The 17,008-nt window shown below is 38.8% G+C and overlaps 1 protein-coding gene and 1 long non-coding RNA gene across 2 annotated transcripts; one reads left to right on the top strand and one right to left on the bottom strand.

Annotated features, from left to right (window-relative positions):
- The first annotated feature begins 11,646 nt into the window (after positions 1–11,646).
- On the top strand, positions 11,647–12,502 carry LOC104215190 (uncharacterized). Its single transcript, XR_708115.2, has 2 exons — positions 11,647–11,971; positions 12,058–12,502. It is a non-coding gene; the product is annotated as an uncharacterized lncRNA (long non-coding RNA).
- Positions 12,503–12,783: 281 nt separating this feature from the next.
- LOC104215191 (uncharacterized) lies at positions 12,784–15,845 on the bottom strand. The gene is made up of 4 exons (XM_070170700.1): positions 15,419–15,845; positions 13,769–15,252; positions 13,349–13,698; positions 12,784–13,264 (listed from the first exon to the last, which is right to left on the bottom strand). The coding sequence occupies exon 2, from the start codon at positions 15,236–15,238 to the stop codon at positions 14,372–14,374; it is 867 nt and encodes a 288-aa protein (XP_070026801.1). The 5' UTR covers positions 15,239–15,252; positions 15,419–15,845; the 3' UTR covers positions 12,784–13,264; positions 13,349–13,698; positions 13,769–14,371.
- Between the last annotated feature and the right edge of the window lie 1,163 nt (positions 15,846–17,008).

The raw sequence follows: 17,008 nt of genomic DNA, 5'->3' as shown, positions 1-17,008 counted from the left end.
AGACGACAATGACCTTAATGGACCAACTCAACGGCTCACCTCGGTACAAATCGAGCCTAGGAAAGAGCGCATGGATAATACACAAAGGGACCATCATGTATTGCAGCCAGGCAGGGAACGACACCAAGCCTATGTAAGGACACATATCATCTTCTTTTGTTATGAAGATGACCTATCTAGGTCGAGATCAAGCACTCACAAGAATGATCGAGGTATGCCCCCTTACTATCTGCTCACAACTTTTGTGTGTCTCCTACAAAGGTGGTCCACGTTCTTGAGAAGCTCGGAACAAAGGTAAAATGGCCACCAAAGATGAGATCCGACCCAAGCATCCGGAAATCTGATGCCCTCGGTGAATTCCACCAAGAATGTGGACACAAAATAGAAGATTGCATTGCCCTAAGACTAGAAGTAGCAATCTTGCTACAGAAAGGTCATCTCAAAGAGCTACTCATCGATAAAGGCAGGAACACCTTAGCGAGGGGCCGAGAATGTCCAGGGCCACCAAAGTCGCCTTCACCAACTCACACCATCAACATGATCATTGGTGGCAGTGACGATGCCTCAGTCAACGACTTCAAATTCACCGCCACCCACAAGCTCAAAAGATCGATCACCCATGAAGGGTATGGTAGACTAGAAGAAAGTGTCATCTTCGATGAGTTAGATGCCGACAGTTTGACTTTTCCTCACAGTGATACACTAGTCATTACTTTATAAATTTTAGATACTGATGTTAAGAGAATTATGGTATATGATGGAAGAGGGGCGTGCATCATCCATCCCCGAGTCCTCGCAAAGATGAGATTTGAGGATAAGATAGTGTCGCGCTACATTACGCTAACCGGTTTTAATAATATAGTTGAATAGACTTGGGAGAAATTACACTTCCCGTCCTCGCTGGAGGGGTGACTCTAGAAACAACATTCTAGATAATGGACCAGGACACTGCATACAATGCCATCGTGGGACGACCATGGATACATCATATGAGAGTCATCACCTCTAGCTTATACCAAGTGATCAAATTCCCAACACCTTGGGGAATATTCAGTATACAAGGGGAAAACGTATATACCGGGAATGCAACCGAATAGCCATTTACAACACAACAACTCAAAAAAAGAAAGATAAGGAAAAAGAAGCATAGCAATCAGCGGGGTCGAGGTCGCCGCAAGTCGAAGCCAAGGAAGCCATTATGGACCTAGAGATGGTCGAAGCCGCAGGATCAACTATAGAAGACCTCGACCCCATCTAACTACATCATAGAGGCCTCAGCAAAAAGGCCTATATAGGCTGCAAACTTTAGGAACCAGCTAAATTTAGTCAATTCTTAGTAACTAACACAAATTTATATTCCTTTAGTCACACAGATATTTCCGGCATCCCCAAAGAAATCGCCACGCACAAGCTACATGTTGACCCATTCTACCCCCGGTAAGGCAGGTCCAACGAAAGTTCAACCCCACCATCAATGAGGTCGTCCACGAAGAAGTAGAAAAGTTATTGGCAAACGGCTCTATCAGGGAGTCGAAGTACCCTAAATGGATTGCCAATGTAGTGATGGTTAAAAAGAAAAACAGGAAATGGAAGATGTGCGTGGACTTCACATACCTAAATAAAGCATGCCCAAAAGATTCATTCCCACTGCCACAAATCGATCAACTCCTCGATGCAACGGCAGGACATGAGCTGTTAAGTTTTCTATACTCAGGTTAAAACCAAATACTCATGGAGGAAGAATACCAAGAGAAGACTACTTTCATCGCACACAAGGGAACGTGTTGTTATAAAGTCATGCCATTTGGGTTAAAGAACGTTGGGGCTACCTACAAAAAGTTGGTCACGAAGATGTTCAAAGACAAACTTGGTAAAACCATGGTGGTGTATATCAATGATATGTTAGTCAAGTCCATAAATATAGAGGATCATACCACCTACGGAAAGCCTTCGATATACTAAGAAAGTACAACATAAAACTAAACCCCGAGAAATGCACGTTTAGCATAGCCTTAGGGAAACTTTTGGGCTTCTTAGTATCATAGCAAAAGATTGAGTTCAACCCAGATCAAATTAAGGCTATTGACGGGATACCAGAATAATTAACCACTAAGAAGCAGTCTAGAGACTGACCGGTCGAATTGCCCTTATCCAGATTCATCTCGCAGTCATCTGATGAGTGTTATTGGTTCTTCAACGTGCTCAAAAAGGACAACAACCTCGAGTGGATGCCCGAGTATGTACAAGCATTACAAGAACTGAAGGAGTACCTGTTCTCACCACCCATGCTCTCAAAGCTCGAGCCTAGGAGCGCCTCCTAATTTAGCTTGTTGTATCAAAAGTTGTCGTAAGTACAGTCCTGGTCGAGACGAAAAAGGTACGAAATCTCTAATTTTGTATATAAGTAAAACACTTGTCGCGCCGAGATGAGATATCCTCACCTTGAGAAATTAGCCTTGGCCCTGGTCGTAGCATGACAAAAGCTTAGACCTTATTTTTAGTTCCACCCGATATCGGTCGTCACCACTTTTCCTTTAACAAGCGTATTACACAAACCCGAGTTGCTGGGGAGGTGGGCCAAGTGGGACATTGAGTTAAGCGAGCACGACATCACTTATCAGCCTCACACAGTAATAAAGTCGCAAGTACTCACCAACTTCGTTGCATACTTTAACGCAAAAGTAATGTTTGAGGCTGAAAAAGAAGCCGCCCAAGCTTCTCTTCAAACATATGTCCTCTAGGTCCTATACCCTAATGGAGCGTCCAATGCATACAGATCTGGACTGAGACTCTTGCTCGAGACACTCACCGGCAAAATAATTCGTCAATCCATAAGGTGACCAAATATGACTAACAACGAGACCAAGTATGAGGTTGTAATTGCAGGATTGAGACTAGTGCTCAAGTATGGGGCAAAGTGATTGAAGCTCCATTGTGATTCTCATCTCGCGGCCAACCAAGTTATTGGGACTTTCCAAATCAAAGAGTATAGTTACAAAAATATCATATTGAGATCTACAGATTGCTTCCCAATTTCAACGAATGTCAACTCGACCAAATCTCACGAACCCAGAACATCAAGGCAGATGGCCTCGCCAAATCGGCCGTCGCCACCTAAAGCATAACGACCAAGGAAAAAATTGTAGTTCTTCTCCGTAGCTCGACATTAGACCATATTGAGGTAATATCTATAAATGTAACTTGGGACCGGCACAATTGTAGTACTAACTATTTGCAGGACGGCGCCCTCCCAAGGGACAGAAAGGAAGCTAAAAGCTAAGAATGCAAGTTGCTAGATACAACCTCTTTCATATCGACTTGTATAAAAGAACGTACGGCGGACTCTTAGCAAAATGCTTAGACCCAAACCAAACCCAACGCGTTCTCGAGGAAATCCATGAAGGTCATTATGGCACTCATTTCGATGATCGAGCACTTATCAGGTGCCTCATATGAGTCAGGTATTATTGGCCCAGCATGAATAAAATGCCTCAAAATTTGTAAAGAAATGCGAGCAGTGTAAAAAATATGCCCCAATAATCAACTGAGCAGGCGAACACCTCCACTCTGTCACCTCCCCAAGGCCATTTATTAAATGGGGAATGGACATCGTGGGACCACTTCTTCCAGGACGAGGTAACGTAAAAAAAATGTAGTTTTAACTGACTATTTCTCTAAGTGGGTGGAAGCAGGAGCATTCTCCCAAGTTCATGAGCAAGAGGTAATTGCATTTATATGGTAAAATATCATCTGCGGATTCACCTACCCAAAGGGATAAGCTGTGACAACGGGCCCTAGTTCACAGGGAGAAAAACCACCAAATTCTTTGAGAAGTGGCACATTAAAAGGATACTTTGTACTCCTTGCCATTCAGCTTGCAACAGACAAGCAGAATCCTCCAACAAGTCTATCTTAAACATCATGAAGAAGAAGCTCGAAGAGGCTAAATGACTGTGGCCAGAAATACTCCCAGAAGTATTATGGGGGCACAAAACTACCCCGAATACTAGCACATGAGAGACACCATATTTTCTAGTCTACGAAATGGAAGCAGTTATACCAATCGATGTCGGAGAACCCAGGCTGAGGTACTCCCATAAAAGCGGCAATAGCAATGATGAGAATATGAGACACGATCTTGACGAGGTCGAAGAGCGACAAGACATGGCATACATAAGGATGGTCGCTCAAAAATAACAAGCATAACGCTACTACAACAAAAAGGCAAAGGTTCGATTGCTCAAAAACGGGGACTACATGTTCAAAGCCACGACCCAAGCAAACAGGGACCCATAAGAAGGCAAGTTGAGAACCAACTATGATGGACCATTTAAATTATAGGAAAAGTAAACAAGGGTTCGTTCCAATTGGAAACTATGGAAGGGAAGCTACTACCAAATGATTGGAATATCAGCCATCTCAAGTACTTCAACTTTTGAAAAACAAGAAATGCCCCGTAAGTTGTACTCTTTTTTCCCTTACTTGAGTTTTATCCCAATAGGATTTTCTCAAGGAGATTTTAAACGAGGCGACGAGTGGGACACTTTGAGTCGAAGCACACGAGAGCAGACATATTTTTTTCATTGTCCGACTCCTCAAAAATCTCCAAGTTGAGAAATAAAAGGGACTAGATATACCGCGACTGGGACTGGAATGTCAGCCAACACCCGAAAGTTAACATTTTCTCAATCGCCTAAGGGCGAAATGATGTAATTGAAACAATGATGTTGAAATAGTAAATATGCACGTCTGATCGAAACTACTCTCCAAAATATATCTTCGGCCAGTTCGAACAACACCTATTATCCCTTGTCCACTACATAACCAAAGGTACGTTTGACCAGTTCGAACAACACCGATCGGCCCTCGTCCACAACTTAATAAAAGGTATGCTCTATTCAAATAACACCTATTGACCCTCGGTCACAACTTAATCAAAGGTACGTTCGACTAGTTTGAACAACACCAATCGGCCCTTGGCCACGACTTAACTTAAGGGTACATTTGATCAGATCGGAAAATACCTATCGACCCTTGGATGCTTCTCAACTAAGAGGCAAATTCAACTGATTCGAATAAAGGCCGATATGGCCATGAGCACTCAACTCCATAGTTATCACAACCTAGAGGATAACAACGAAGAAAGGAAGTACAGAAGCAAAACACACAAGTACAGGAAAAAAAACACAAAGATAAGAAAGATGCATATAATACACAAACCAACTTTGATATTTAGATAAAGAGTCTTTACAAAGGCGCCCAAAGACGCCAACAAAAATACAAAAAGTTAAAAAAAACACAGGAAGAATATTTAGAGGCCATTACCACCCTGGTCTCTGATGTCCTCTCCATCCTCGCCTCGACCATATGAGGAATCATACCAAGCGCTATCCGCAAGGTGATTCACACCCCTCATCATCTTCCTCAAAATCAGGCTGAGGTGTGGCGGGATCATAGCCATAGGAAGTCGGGCCTCACGAGCCTTAACTCGAGCCTCCTTGAGGGTCATCTCAGAGATAGAGCTCATATTATTCAATGGATCATATACAACCTTGACTCAACGTGGATCCACTCCTCGTATCTCTCGGGGAATGTTAGGAAACGCAGAGGCATGAGATGTAGAGGGCCGCTCGAGCAGTCGGGCATTTTCGACCTCAAGAACAACATCTTACTCGAGTAGCCTGGAGTTCCCCTTACCCAACTCTCCAATCCTCTTCTCGAGCATGGCTTTTTTAGCTTCTGCTACTGATTGAATGCTATCTCGCTAAGAATGGAAAATCTTGTTCGTCAACTCTAGAATGTCAACCTTCCTCCGAGCATCCAATCGGGAGGACTGCGCCTTCTTGAACATCTGTTGCTTCTCAGCGACCTCCCCCTGAGAGCATCCATCTGAAATTGGAACCACCTGACTTTGTAGTTGAACCACCTGACTTTGGACGTCCCTACATTGGGCCTCCATGCACTTGCTCAGCTCGGGATCTTCCTTTTTTCTCTTCAATACTCCCTCAAGAATGTTGAACCTCTCCACTACCACCATCAGCTCCTCATCCTTTTTCTTCAAGTCCTCCCTCACGGTCGATATGTCGCCCTTCTCGCGAAATTGCCTCTAAGCATCCTGGTACTTTTTGCGGAACTCCTGGTACTTGCCCTTTAACCTCTGATAAATCTCTTTCTATTTCTTCTCCCTCCTCACACTTTCAATCTCTAGAATAATAGTCTACAAATCAAGGAAAAGTAAAAGTTAGAGCCTTGAAGCAATTCAAAGCGAAGAAAAAAGAATGAGGAACGACTACACTTACCCTGAGGGCGAGGCCGACAATGCTCTTCGACAAGTTGCCGTTAGTCAGTTCCTAGAGAGTCACCCACTCAGCTTCGGAGTAGAGAGGACCGAGAGCGTTGACCACATCCTCGATATTCTTCAGCAGATCACGATCCCTGGGAATCTTGATAGTCCTTGATCCCCCCCCCCTCCCCCATCCTCACCTCTATCTGGGTAGTCCCCTCATCAATCATCTTAATATCATCAGGGTCCATGTCAGAACTCGATCTGTCACCCTTGTCGATGACACCCTTTTCTTTGTCCCCATCAATAGGAGAAGCATCCCCTGTCGGCCTAGAGGAAGAGGCCTCATCTTTCCCTAAAGGCGCGGAGCTATCACCAAATGTCCCTTCTGCGTCCATCTCCTCATCGGGACGTGAAAGCATGCCCACATTGGTCTCTTCAAACTGAGGGGTTTCAAAGATTGCCCCAACACCATCCCTAATATGTATCGTCGATGTATCGTGTACCACGAACTCATCCCCTAATGAGTCGACGACCTAGGTTACTCCTACTCCTACATCCACAACCTTCCTTTTGTGGGACCTTAGGTCCACGTCACGTCGAGAGACCTAATCATCTCTGTCGATGAGTGAAAGCGAGGGAGGAGCAGGCGTAGTAGCTAAGACAGGGGAGGAGGTGGAGGCGGAAGGCGTAGCGCCCCTTCTCCTCCTAAACAAGGGAACATGCACCATGTTCCTTCTTATAGTCCCCCCGATGGAGCCTAAAGAAAACACAAAAATTAAGCATGACGACGTAAACCAATATGAATATGATGACGACCAGAAGAAGAAAATCACCTATCGAATGGAGGGTTGGTTAGAACCTACCTGACCCAATTGGTGAGATAAGTCACTAATTGAAGAGTTCGACCAGTGGCTGCAGGAAAAGAAGGATCACACGACCAGCTTGGAATGAACAAAATATCTGAAAGGGTAAAGGCAAAAACATTTGTACTTACGAATATGGTTCCAGGCTTTGGGGAAATCAGTAACATCAGCTACAACGGGCTCGATCCTGATGAAGAAATAATCGAGCCAGAACTGTCGGCTACCTTTATCGTCCATTTTTAGTACCAAATATTTGCCCCCATGGTGTTGAAGATTCAACATCATTCCTCGATAAAAATAGGGTACAAAAAGATGCACCAAGTGATGCACCGTGACCTCGACCTTGGCTAGTTCGGAAAAATTCAATGTCTTAATCACTTTGTAAACATAGGGGGTGAGCTTAGCAGTACAAACATTGTAATGGAAACAATATTCCTCCACCAGCAGAAGAAGGGGGAATAAATAATCGCTGGCGAATGGGTAGGCATAGAGAGCACAGTACCCAGGACAGTGGATGTGTACTTCATCACTAACATGGGAACTAGCTCCACGTGGTCGGGAAGGACAAATTTGGTTTTAAACTCAGCCATGCGCTTGGCTGTCACCGTGGATTGGAATTTCTCGGTCATCACTTCTGGCGGCCGTTGGAGATCAAGTTTGGCATCAGGATAACGGGGGATGATCTCCTCCACTAAAGGGAGAGCCTCCTCCTAAGCACCGGCGACGGCATCTTCCCCATGAAGGGGAAATACAACAACCAAAGGAATGGAATGGTTCTCCTCATTTACATCAGAAGGAAGGTTCGACATGGTTATAGAAGCTGAGAAAAATGAAGAGAGTAAAAGCAGTAAATATAAAGAACTGTTATGAAGCAAAAGAAGGAAATTCAAAGGAAAAGTTTAGAGAATATAAAGTTTGAATTATGGTGAAGCCACCCCCTTTTATAGAGAAGAGGGCATCGAACTCGAAACTATTAACCATAGTTGTCACTAGAATCGGAACGGCAGAGCCAATCATGGGCTGCGTGTGAATCGACACGACACGTCGGAAACCGGCGTCATCGTGATGAATGACGTCATGACATCACATCTTCTCTTTGACAAGATGGTTCCACTGAATCACCCAAAAATTTTAAGATTTGAGATATGCGGTTCACGAACACCACGTCGCCTGTTTTTCACAAAGACAACGACCGTTGTTATCCGCTCATTGAACTCGCCCACGAGGATGGCCTCAACAAGCGGAGGGACTAACTATATGGGCTAAATATTACCATAATTATATGTGGACCAAGTCGATATTAAGAAATCCTTCAAAGGCTACCACGTGTCGTCAACAGGATATAATGATTTGGTTGCAAAAGGTCGAGGTCATGAGAAAACAACATATCGTCGTCGAGGTCGAGATGGGTCAACGGAGAATGAGGACCAGGACCAGGACAAGTATTCCTTCTATTAGAGTAGTAACGGCTAGTTCTGTGTTGAGGGATCCCTAGAGAATATTTCAGTGAATATTCCTCGCAGTTGTACTATTTAGGATTTTGTGTCCCATCTAGAGTTGAGCTAATTTTTAGTCTAAATTGATTCAAGAATAACTTTGCTAAAATATTTTAAAAATAATTTTTTTTGTTTGATATATTATATATGACCATAACACAAACAAAATATCTTATTTAATAATTAAATAATTCATAAGAAAATAACACACATTATTAAAAGCTTGGTAAAAGTCCGTCGAGTTGTGCTATGACTTAAATTTTAACTTATCTTGATCCAGCCCAATTACATAGTATTCACATGGTGAATGCATAATTTTCTTTTTTCTCTCAAAAAATTATCATTATCGCCAAGCGTGAGGGAATGCTAAACGTTTGGTAATTTCTTCTCCGAAAGTGTTAAAAAAGTGCAATTGAAGCGACTAATCCCATGTACTATGTTTCTGTGGTTATTAATTAGGACAGCACCAATTCTTTGTTAGGTGCTTTGGAGTCAAAATAATGCGCTAAGCTGCCAGCCTGAAGAGCACCTAGTCAAAATAATGTTTTTTTTTTTTTTTTAACAATTAGTGTTAGGAATAACAGCTACATGAATTGAAATAATTCATTTCACTCTGTTCCTTTTACATGATTAAAAAGGTAAGAGAAATTTTCATTTTCTTTGACAATTTCGTTGGATCGGAATAATTGTTTTTTATATCCAAAACCAATTTACCTAGTTACCTAGATGAAAGTAAAGATATTTCGTTAAATCAAACTCTAACGCAACATCGAGTACTACAGCTACAAGACCAAATGGTGGTAAAAAATTTTATAAGGTGAAAGTTTTTTATTTAATTTGCTGACGTGAAATTTAAAGAGTGGTAAAATGTGGCATAACAAGTGATGTGTCATAACTTGATAACAAATGTTGACTTTCTCGTTTCGTATTTTTCTGTCCCATTTAATATGATATTTTTTATTTTTTGAGATATAAACTTTTTAATATTGACAATGTATTTAAAAATAAAATTCTTAAATTTTTTAAATAAAATTTATATATGTAAAAACTACTTAAAATTGCATATGTCACAATAATTAATAATTTAGAATACTTAAAAAGCATATAAAAATTTTCGGTCAAAGAATACTCTAAAATAAATTGCGATGGAGAGAGTATCTTTTTAATAAATACACATATAATTCAATTATTTGGATATGACAAAATAATTTTATTATTTGATATTATAGTGAGTAAAACTCGGTGATAGTGTGTAAAATTGATTGGAAATGTAATATTTTTTCTGTACTCTCTCATCTATAACTAAAAGCAAAACCCTCTTAAAAAAATCCTAGTATAATATACTTAGATGAAAGATTGTGATTTTGTTAGTACAGTAGGAAACATAAGAATAAAGAAAAGATACGTAGTACCTAGTAAGTAGGGGTGTACATTCAAATCGGTTTATTGATAAATCGAATCAATTATTTGTATCGGTTTATCGATATCGATTTATCGATTTATCGATTTCGATTTCGAATTTTTCCTTATCGATTTCAATTTCGGGTTTGTCCTCTTCAGTTATCGGTTTATCGATAAACCGATAAGATATACTAAAAAGATAAAAAAAAATTAATTTTTTTTAACCCTTATATTCTACAATACCCTTCCCTTTACCCTTAGTCCCTAACCCTATTATTCCTCTACCACATTTAAGAAATAATCATATTTAAAGCTCAAGGGAATGGAGTTCAAATTAATGGAAAACGGAATTAGCCGTGATAATGTATTTCTTTTTTATACCGTTGGAGTGTTGGTGGCATACATTTGATCTCTTACTTTAGTTTCGTTGCATGTGCTTGTTGACACAATTTTTATGTTATAAACGGTGTTCGTCTTATTTTAGCTTCTTTCTGTCCATATTAGTTAGCCGTGTTTATAGCGATATACTTTCCATGGAATCCCGCAAATTTTCTTATTGGTGTAATCGATAACTGAATCGATAAGCACAAAAAATCGATAAATCGAAAACGAAAAAATCGAAACCTTATTGAAACGATAACGATAAGCATATGTACAAATCGATAAATAATTATCGATGAAGGTCAAAATCGAATCGATAAATCGAATGCACACCCCTACTAGTAAGTATCCTTTCGTTTCCATTGACGTAAAGGTATTCAGATTTTGAGAAAATGAATTATTATTTTTTATATGCTTTTTTTAATATTTTAACTCTTTAACTATTCTGTTTCAGTTTATGTGAATCTATTTTCCTTTTGGTCCGTTTCAAAAAGAATGACCCCTTTTTAAAATTTGGTAACAATTAGCTAAAACTTACAATTCCACTCTTAATGAGAAGCTTTTGTAACCACACAAATACTCTGGACCTCTTTTTGACTTGTTTAGGACCACAAATTCCAAAAGTCTATATTTTTTCTTAAACTCTGTGCCCAGTCAAATAAGTTCACATAAATTGGAATGGAGGGAATATAATTTATAATACTTTTTATGTAATTTTCAAATACATAATTTTTAATTTAAAAAATTTAAAATTTTTATATTCAAATATCTGATTAAAATTAAAAAGTTGAAAATCTAAAAGTGTCATGATGGAGTAATAAAAACAAACATAAAGATGCTTCTAACTTTGCTTGAATTAAATGTTAGAATCATCTTTATGTTTCTAACATGTAGAGTCGTGACGGAGTTCTCAATTTTCATGATATGTCATCAGTCAAAAATGGAATATCAATTTTGCCTCGGTCCCATACTACTTGCCTACCTTATTAAAAATAGGCCAAACCCATAAGCACCCCTTTTAAGTTGGCCCCGGTTTTTATTTTGACACCTCAACTCAGACTTGATCCATTTTGACAATTTAATCTTTTATCTCATGTGTCATTTAAACACAAAATATTGACCTGTCACATTGAGTGAACTTCGTCGCCCAAGTCGCGCGTGAGACAGAAAGACTCCCCTTCAACGGAACTAATTACCGTTGGAGCCCCATTTATACCCCACTTCTTCCTTCCCTTTCTCCATTATCAAATGTAAAAAAGCCTAATTATCCATAGATCCATCTTCATGAATATTCTAAAGGCTGCTTTCTTTCTGTAATTTTCTAAAGCTTAATTTGAGATTAATAGAAAAGTGAACCTTTCTGTACTTCTTCTTCTTCTGTGATTTTGAGCTTGAACTCCATAGCTATTGTAGCTATGTCGGAAAGAGCAGAAAGTTCTCAAAAAGGATTGGATATTTGTTTTTGTGGTTTTAACGCGAAATTGAGAATTTCATTGTCCCGTAGAAATCCAAGTCGATGGTTTTATGGGTGTAAATTTGACAAAGTAAGTCGGCCATCTATTTGCACTTAAATCTCATAAATTCTTGGTTTCAATTTGTTAAAAAAAATCTGTTTTATCTTGTTTTGAAGGATTGAGGTGCTTGCGAGTACTTTAGATGGTATGACGAAGATTTTTCCGATCAAGGGAAGAGGACCATTAATGGTTTACTGAAAAGGGTCAAAGAAAATGATGCAAAATTGGCTCGGGCAAGGAAGAAGTAAATTTTTGTGTGTGTAGTTGTGTTCATCGCATGGAATTGTTTGGTTGTTCCTTCATTTTGTTGAAGATGGTAGTATGAATGTTAGTTTTTGGTGGATTTTATGTACTGATTATGGGAATGTTTTTGGGTGGATTTATGTTGAAGATTGTTGTTCCTTTGTATATGTACTGATTATGGTTGTTCCTTTGTATATGTACTGATTATGGTTGTTCCTTTGTATATGTACTGCTTAAATTTCAGTAGCAAGTAGAATTTGTTCTTTTGTATATGTACTGATTTTGTTCCAACAAAATTTGTTCCTTTGTTCCGTTGTATATGTACTGATTTTTGTGTTTTGCAAACTGTAGTAGAGTTCCAACAAAATTTGCACAACAGAATTCCTATAGATTTTGCACAACAGAATTGCAGAAATATACAATAAAATTGCAATTGAAACATGAGAAAAATACCAGAAACAGAACAGAAGCAGAATGATTCCAAACCTTAAAACAGAACAGAACATAACAGAAACATAATTCATCAAATCTGCTTGCAACTGGAATAACATATCTGCTTGCAACTGGAAATAAGCTAATGGACTTTACTTTTAATCAACTTCACGGAAGCGTAATTCATCATCTTAAAATAGAACAGAACATAACAGAATAGAATAGAAACAGAACAATTGCAACTGGAAACAGAATTCCAACCTTAAACTAAAGTAACATCACTGAAACTAAAATACCAATACCAAAATAACAATACCAATACAAAAATAACATATCCAATACCAATACCAAAAAACACCAACAGGGTCTTACATATTCAATACCAAAAAATATTACACAAAAGATTCAACAACCTTGACGTAACTAGTCCTACGACATAAACAAAAGACTTCTAAAGCTGGGATTCCTAGTTGCACTCCTTTGGTTGACTTGAAGTCCTTCGATTTGCACTCATCCTTTGAAGTTGGGTTGTTGTAACTGCTCTTTTTCCTTTCCATTTTAGACCATTAGGCTTAAATCCAATATCAATGTTTGTTGCAGATGCATCTCTAAATGTACCATATGCACTCTTTCAGAAGGTGCACCAGGCTGCAAAATAATAAAATTAGCAATTGATATATAAAAGAAAGAAACAGAGGTATAGGCCTCTTTTAGAAAGGTGCACCAGCTTACATTCAATATGCTTCTTCCAGTCATTGTGTCTTGATAAATGCCAAAACCTGACTGTCTAGGCCTTTTATACCTTGCTGCCTGTTGAGTTTCATGTGCTTGTTGTATGTTTGAGCTTACATTGCTAGTACCCCTTCCTTCAATAGCAGTGTCAGCAAATCTAAAATATCCCCTTCCTAGGCCTAGACCTCTGCCTCTTCCTCTTGATGTAGACTGACTATGAGACCGCTTCTTCTTACAGCAGATGTGTCTTCACAAATTGAAGATGGAGTTCTATGCATGGTTGTTGCAGTAGTAGTTGGCTGACTCCTTTCAATTGGCTGACTTCTTTGAGTTGTATCTCTCATTGTAGGCTAAAAGGATATACAATAGTTAGTGTGCATTAGAGAATGCTAAAAAGGACACAAAATAAATTTGTCTTACCTCATATTTGCAAGCAGATTTGTTATGACCCAACTGGTGACATTTTGAGCAAGTCATCTTTACTCCTTTCTTTGATAACTTGCCAAATTTTTTTCTTAGCTCATCCTTTGCTCTTATCCTACACCTTTTAGGTCTCCCTGGCATTGGTTTTGGTTTAGGTGGCTCAATTTAAGGATTTTCTGATTCTGGCCACATCTTCATATTGGGCATAGGTTGTATAGAATATTGGTAAGCTTTCATGAAGATGGACTTCCTGTACCAATGCTCAACCAACTCATCTGGATTTTTTTCTTTATGATATAATGCAGATAGCATGAGGACAAGGAATTCCTCTTAACATCCAGGTTCTACAAGTGCAAGTCTTCCATCTTAGATCAACAACATGTTTAATATCACCATCACTAATCTCACATCCATTATCCCCATTCCAAAGAACTTTACACCTCTTAGAGGTATCTTTATCTTCTTCTAATGACATTCTTGCTATTGGGGATATATCTGTTATCCATGTCTCAGCAAATCTCCTCATATCAACATGCATAGTCATGATTTTGCACCTTATTTCTTTTAACATAGATATAATTGACTTATGGTTAGGTTCTACTATCCAAGAATTAAATATTTCACATATAGTAGCACATTTAGCTCATCGTGACTATCATCACTTCCTATATCACTACTATCATAGTAATCCTCATCCCCCCCCCCCAATTTTCTAGCATACTTGTCTCTCTTACTTGGCCTTTCAATATCATCAAAACCTATGTCTACTTCAGCTTCCCCTAGCTCAACTTCCTCAGTTGGAGTAAGTTTCTTCTTCTTCTTTAGCTTTTCTTTCTCCAAAATCTTCATCCTTCTTTCATTCCTTATTGCTATTAACTTCTCATCTAACTCACTATGATCTTGCTCAGGTATATCATCTAAATAACTGTCACCAGAGAACAAATCTGATAAATTCAGATCTGTATTTTCACCAGCAGCATCTAAATCAGTCTCACCATTTTCAGCTTGAGTGTTTTCTATAGTTGTATTTACTACAGCCTCTACAGAATATTCAGCATAGTTTTCTGCAATTATACCAGCTAAATCACCATCTAAAGTTGCCCTAGACTGACTTTCAACCACTTGTGGCTCACAGATAAGAGTAGTTGGGACCACCTCCACATGAGGGTAATCAATAAGATGACAAACAAATAAGTATAATACTCCCTCTTTACAATGACAGCCAATATTATACAATTGTTCATCATTTTCAATTAGTACAAACTTTTCTGACCTAGAGTTAAATACATAAAAGCCCCTAACAGAAATATACCCCATACTTCTAGTATAATACTCAAGCTCAAAAAAGGATAAGTGGTCCTTATCTATAGAAAACTCTTTTACCTCACTTTCACCAACGTATTTAGTGACAGGAGCTTCGATAAAAACTCCACCGTGGTGAAAACGAAAAAGAATATATTCTGACATGTCTTCGATTTTACCTACAATGAAAAGGAATAAATGAAAAGAAAGACAAAAGTTAGAAGATTCGAAAACAGCAAATGAAAACCCTAAATTTCCATCTGAAAATTTCAAAAACATCATTATAACAACAATGCCCAAAATAAACTACAAAAGTAATATTAAAGTAGGTAAATGGACACTTACCAGTATTTTAAAGCACGAACATGAAGGACCAACACTGTAAGAACCGATACACTGTAAGAATCGATCCACTGTAAGAACGTGATGAAATTTCGAAAGGACCAAGACTGAAATTTCAATTATCCAGCCTTCAAACAAAAGGAGCAACACTAAGAATTCATGGTTTCATCTCCTAGGGCTTGTGATTTTGGTTAACGGGTGACAGAAGAACGGTGACTTTTGAGAATTAGGTAAAAGATGAAAAGGTTTATTTACTGAAATTGGGTGATGTTATTTTTTATCGGGTCCGGATTTTTTTAACGGGCACGGGTTGAGATTTATTGGGATGGAATTACGTGGATAATAAATCTCTTTATACGTTGGCAGTGGTTATGAACACGCGCCTGAGTCATAAGCATAGGTCAGTATTTTGTGTTTAAATGGCACATGAGATAACGGGTTAGAGTGTCAAAATAGAACAGGTCTGAGTTGAGGTGCCAAAATAAAAATCGGGGCCAACTTAAAGAGGCTGCTTATGGGTTTGGCCTTAAAAATATCTATCCCAAATTACTTGTCAATTTACAAAACCAATACAGTTAATTAAATTTTTTCCCATTGTACCCTTAAAATAGTACATTTGCCACCTCCATAAATGTTGTAAAGTTCCAAAAAAAGTTCCTCCACGGTTAACAATATCAGATTGAACATGCATATTTAGATCATTTTGGGATAAAATTTGATAATTGTGTGTCCTTGCCATGTTTATTTTAGAAGGCTAGACTTAAATGGTGAGCAATGGAGCACCACTCCAATAAATGAGTTTGTCATAATTCTTTTTCCATCAATGGTTAAGGCGCGCAACACAAACGAGCCTTCTTCTTGTAATATTAATGTTCCCAAACAGACGGACTAACAACAACAACAACAACCCAGTATAATTTCACTAGTGGGGTCGGGAGAGGGTAGTGTGAACGCAGACCTTACCCCTACCATGGGTAGCGAGGCTGTTTCCAAATAGACCATCGGCATCCTTCCCACCAAGAATTCCCCACCTTGCTCTTGAGGTGACTCGAACTCACAACCTCTTGGTTGGAAGTGGGGGTTGCTTACCATCAGAGCAACCCCTCTTGTCCAAACAGACAGACCGTTAAGTGTAATTTGTGAAGAAGGCGCGTTCAGTAATTGCACCTTCAGTGTAACTTTTAAAATCAATTAAAGGTGTGATTAACGGACGCGCCTTCCTTATATTTTTTTTACACAGAAGGCTCAATAGGGTGACGCGCCTTCAATTGAATTAAAAATTATGACGCCGATTTGACTTCTGATGCTACTGCTTTACGGAAGACTCATTGTCATATTGCGCATTTTGTGAAAAATGAAAGGTTTGCGTATTAAAATGTGTTTTTTGTTGAAAACAAATGCTAGAATACATGCATTTGGATTCTACATATACTGATATTATTTCACGGTGAGCATGGTGTGTTTGAATATACCGAAGTTTGTTAAAAGGTTAGTATTATTTTCATTTTTTGTAATCTAATTGCCAAATATTGGTATTATTTATTGATTATAATTGCTACTTTCTGTAGGTTTTAAAATGTCAACTGATCAACG

This window comes from Nicotiana sylvestris, chromosome 3 (assembly GCF_000393655.2).
Source record: "Nicotiana sylvestris chromosome 3, ASM39365v2, whole genome shotgun sequence".
NCBI classification, from domain to species: Eukaryota; Viridiplantae; Streptophyta; class Magnoliopsida; order Solanales; family Solanaceae; genus Nicotiana; species Nicotiana sylvestris.
The sequence above is the reverse complement of the archived record's forward strand: the minus strand, read 5'-3'. Positions and strand labels throughout refer to the sequence as shown.

Bases quoted from the DNA above. Each gene is read 5' to 3' on its own strand.
- LOC104215191 (XM_070170700.1), bottom strand. From the start codon at position 15,238: ATGTCAGAATATATTCTTTTTCGTTTTCACCACGGTGGAGTTTTTATC.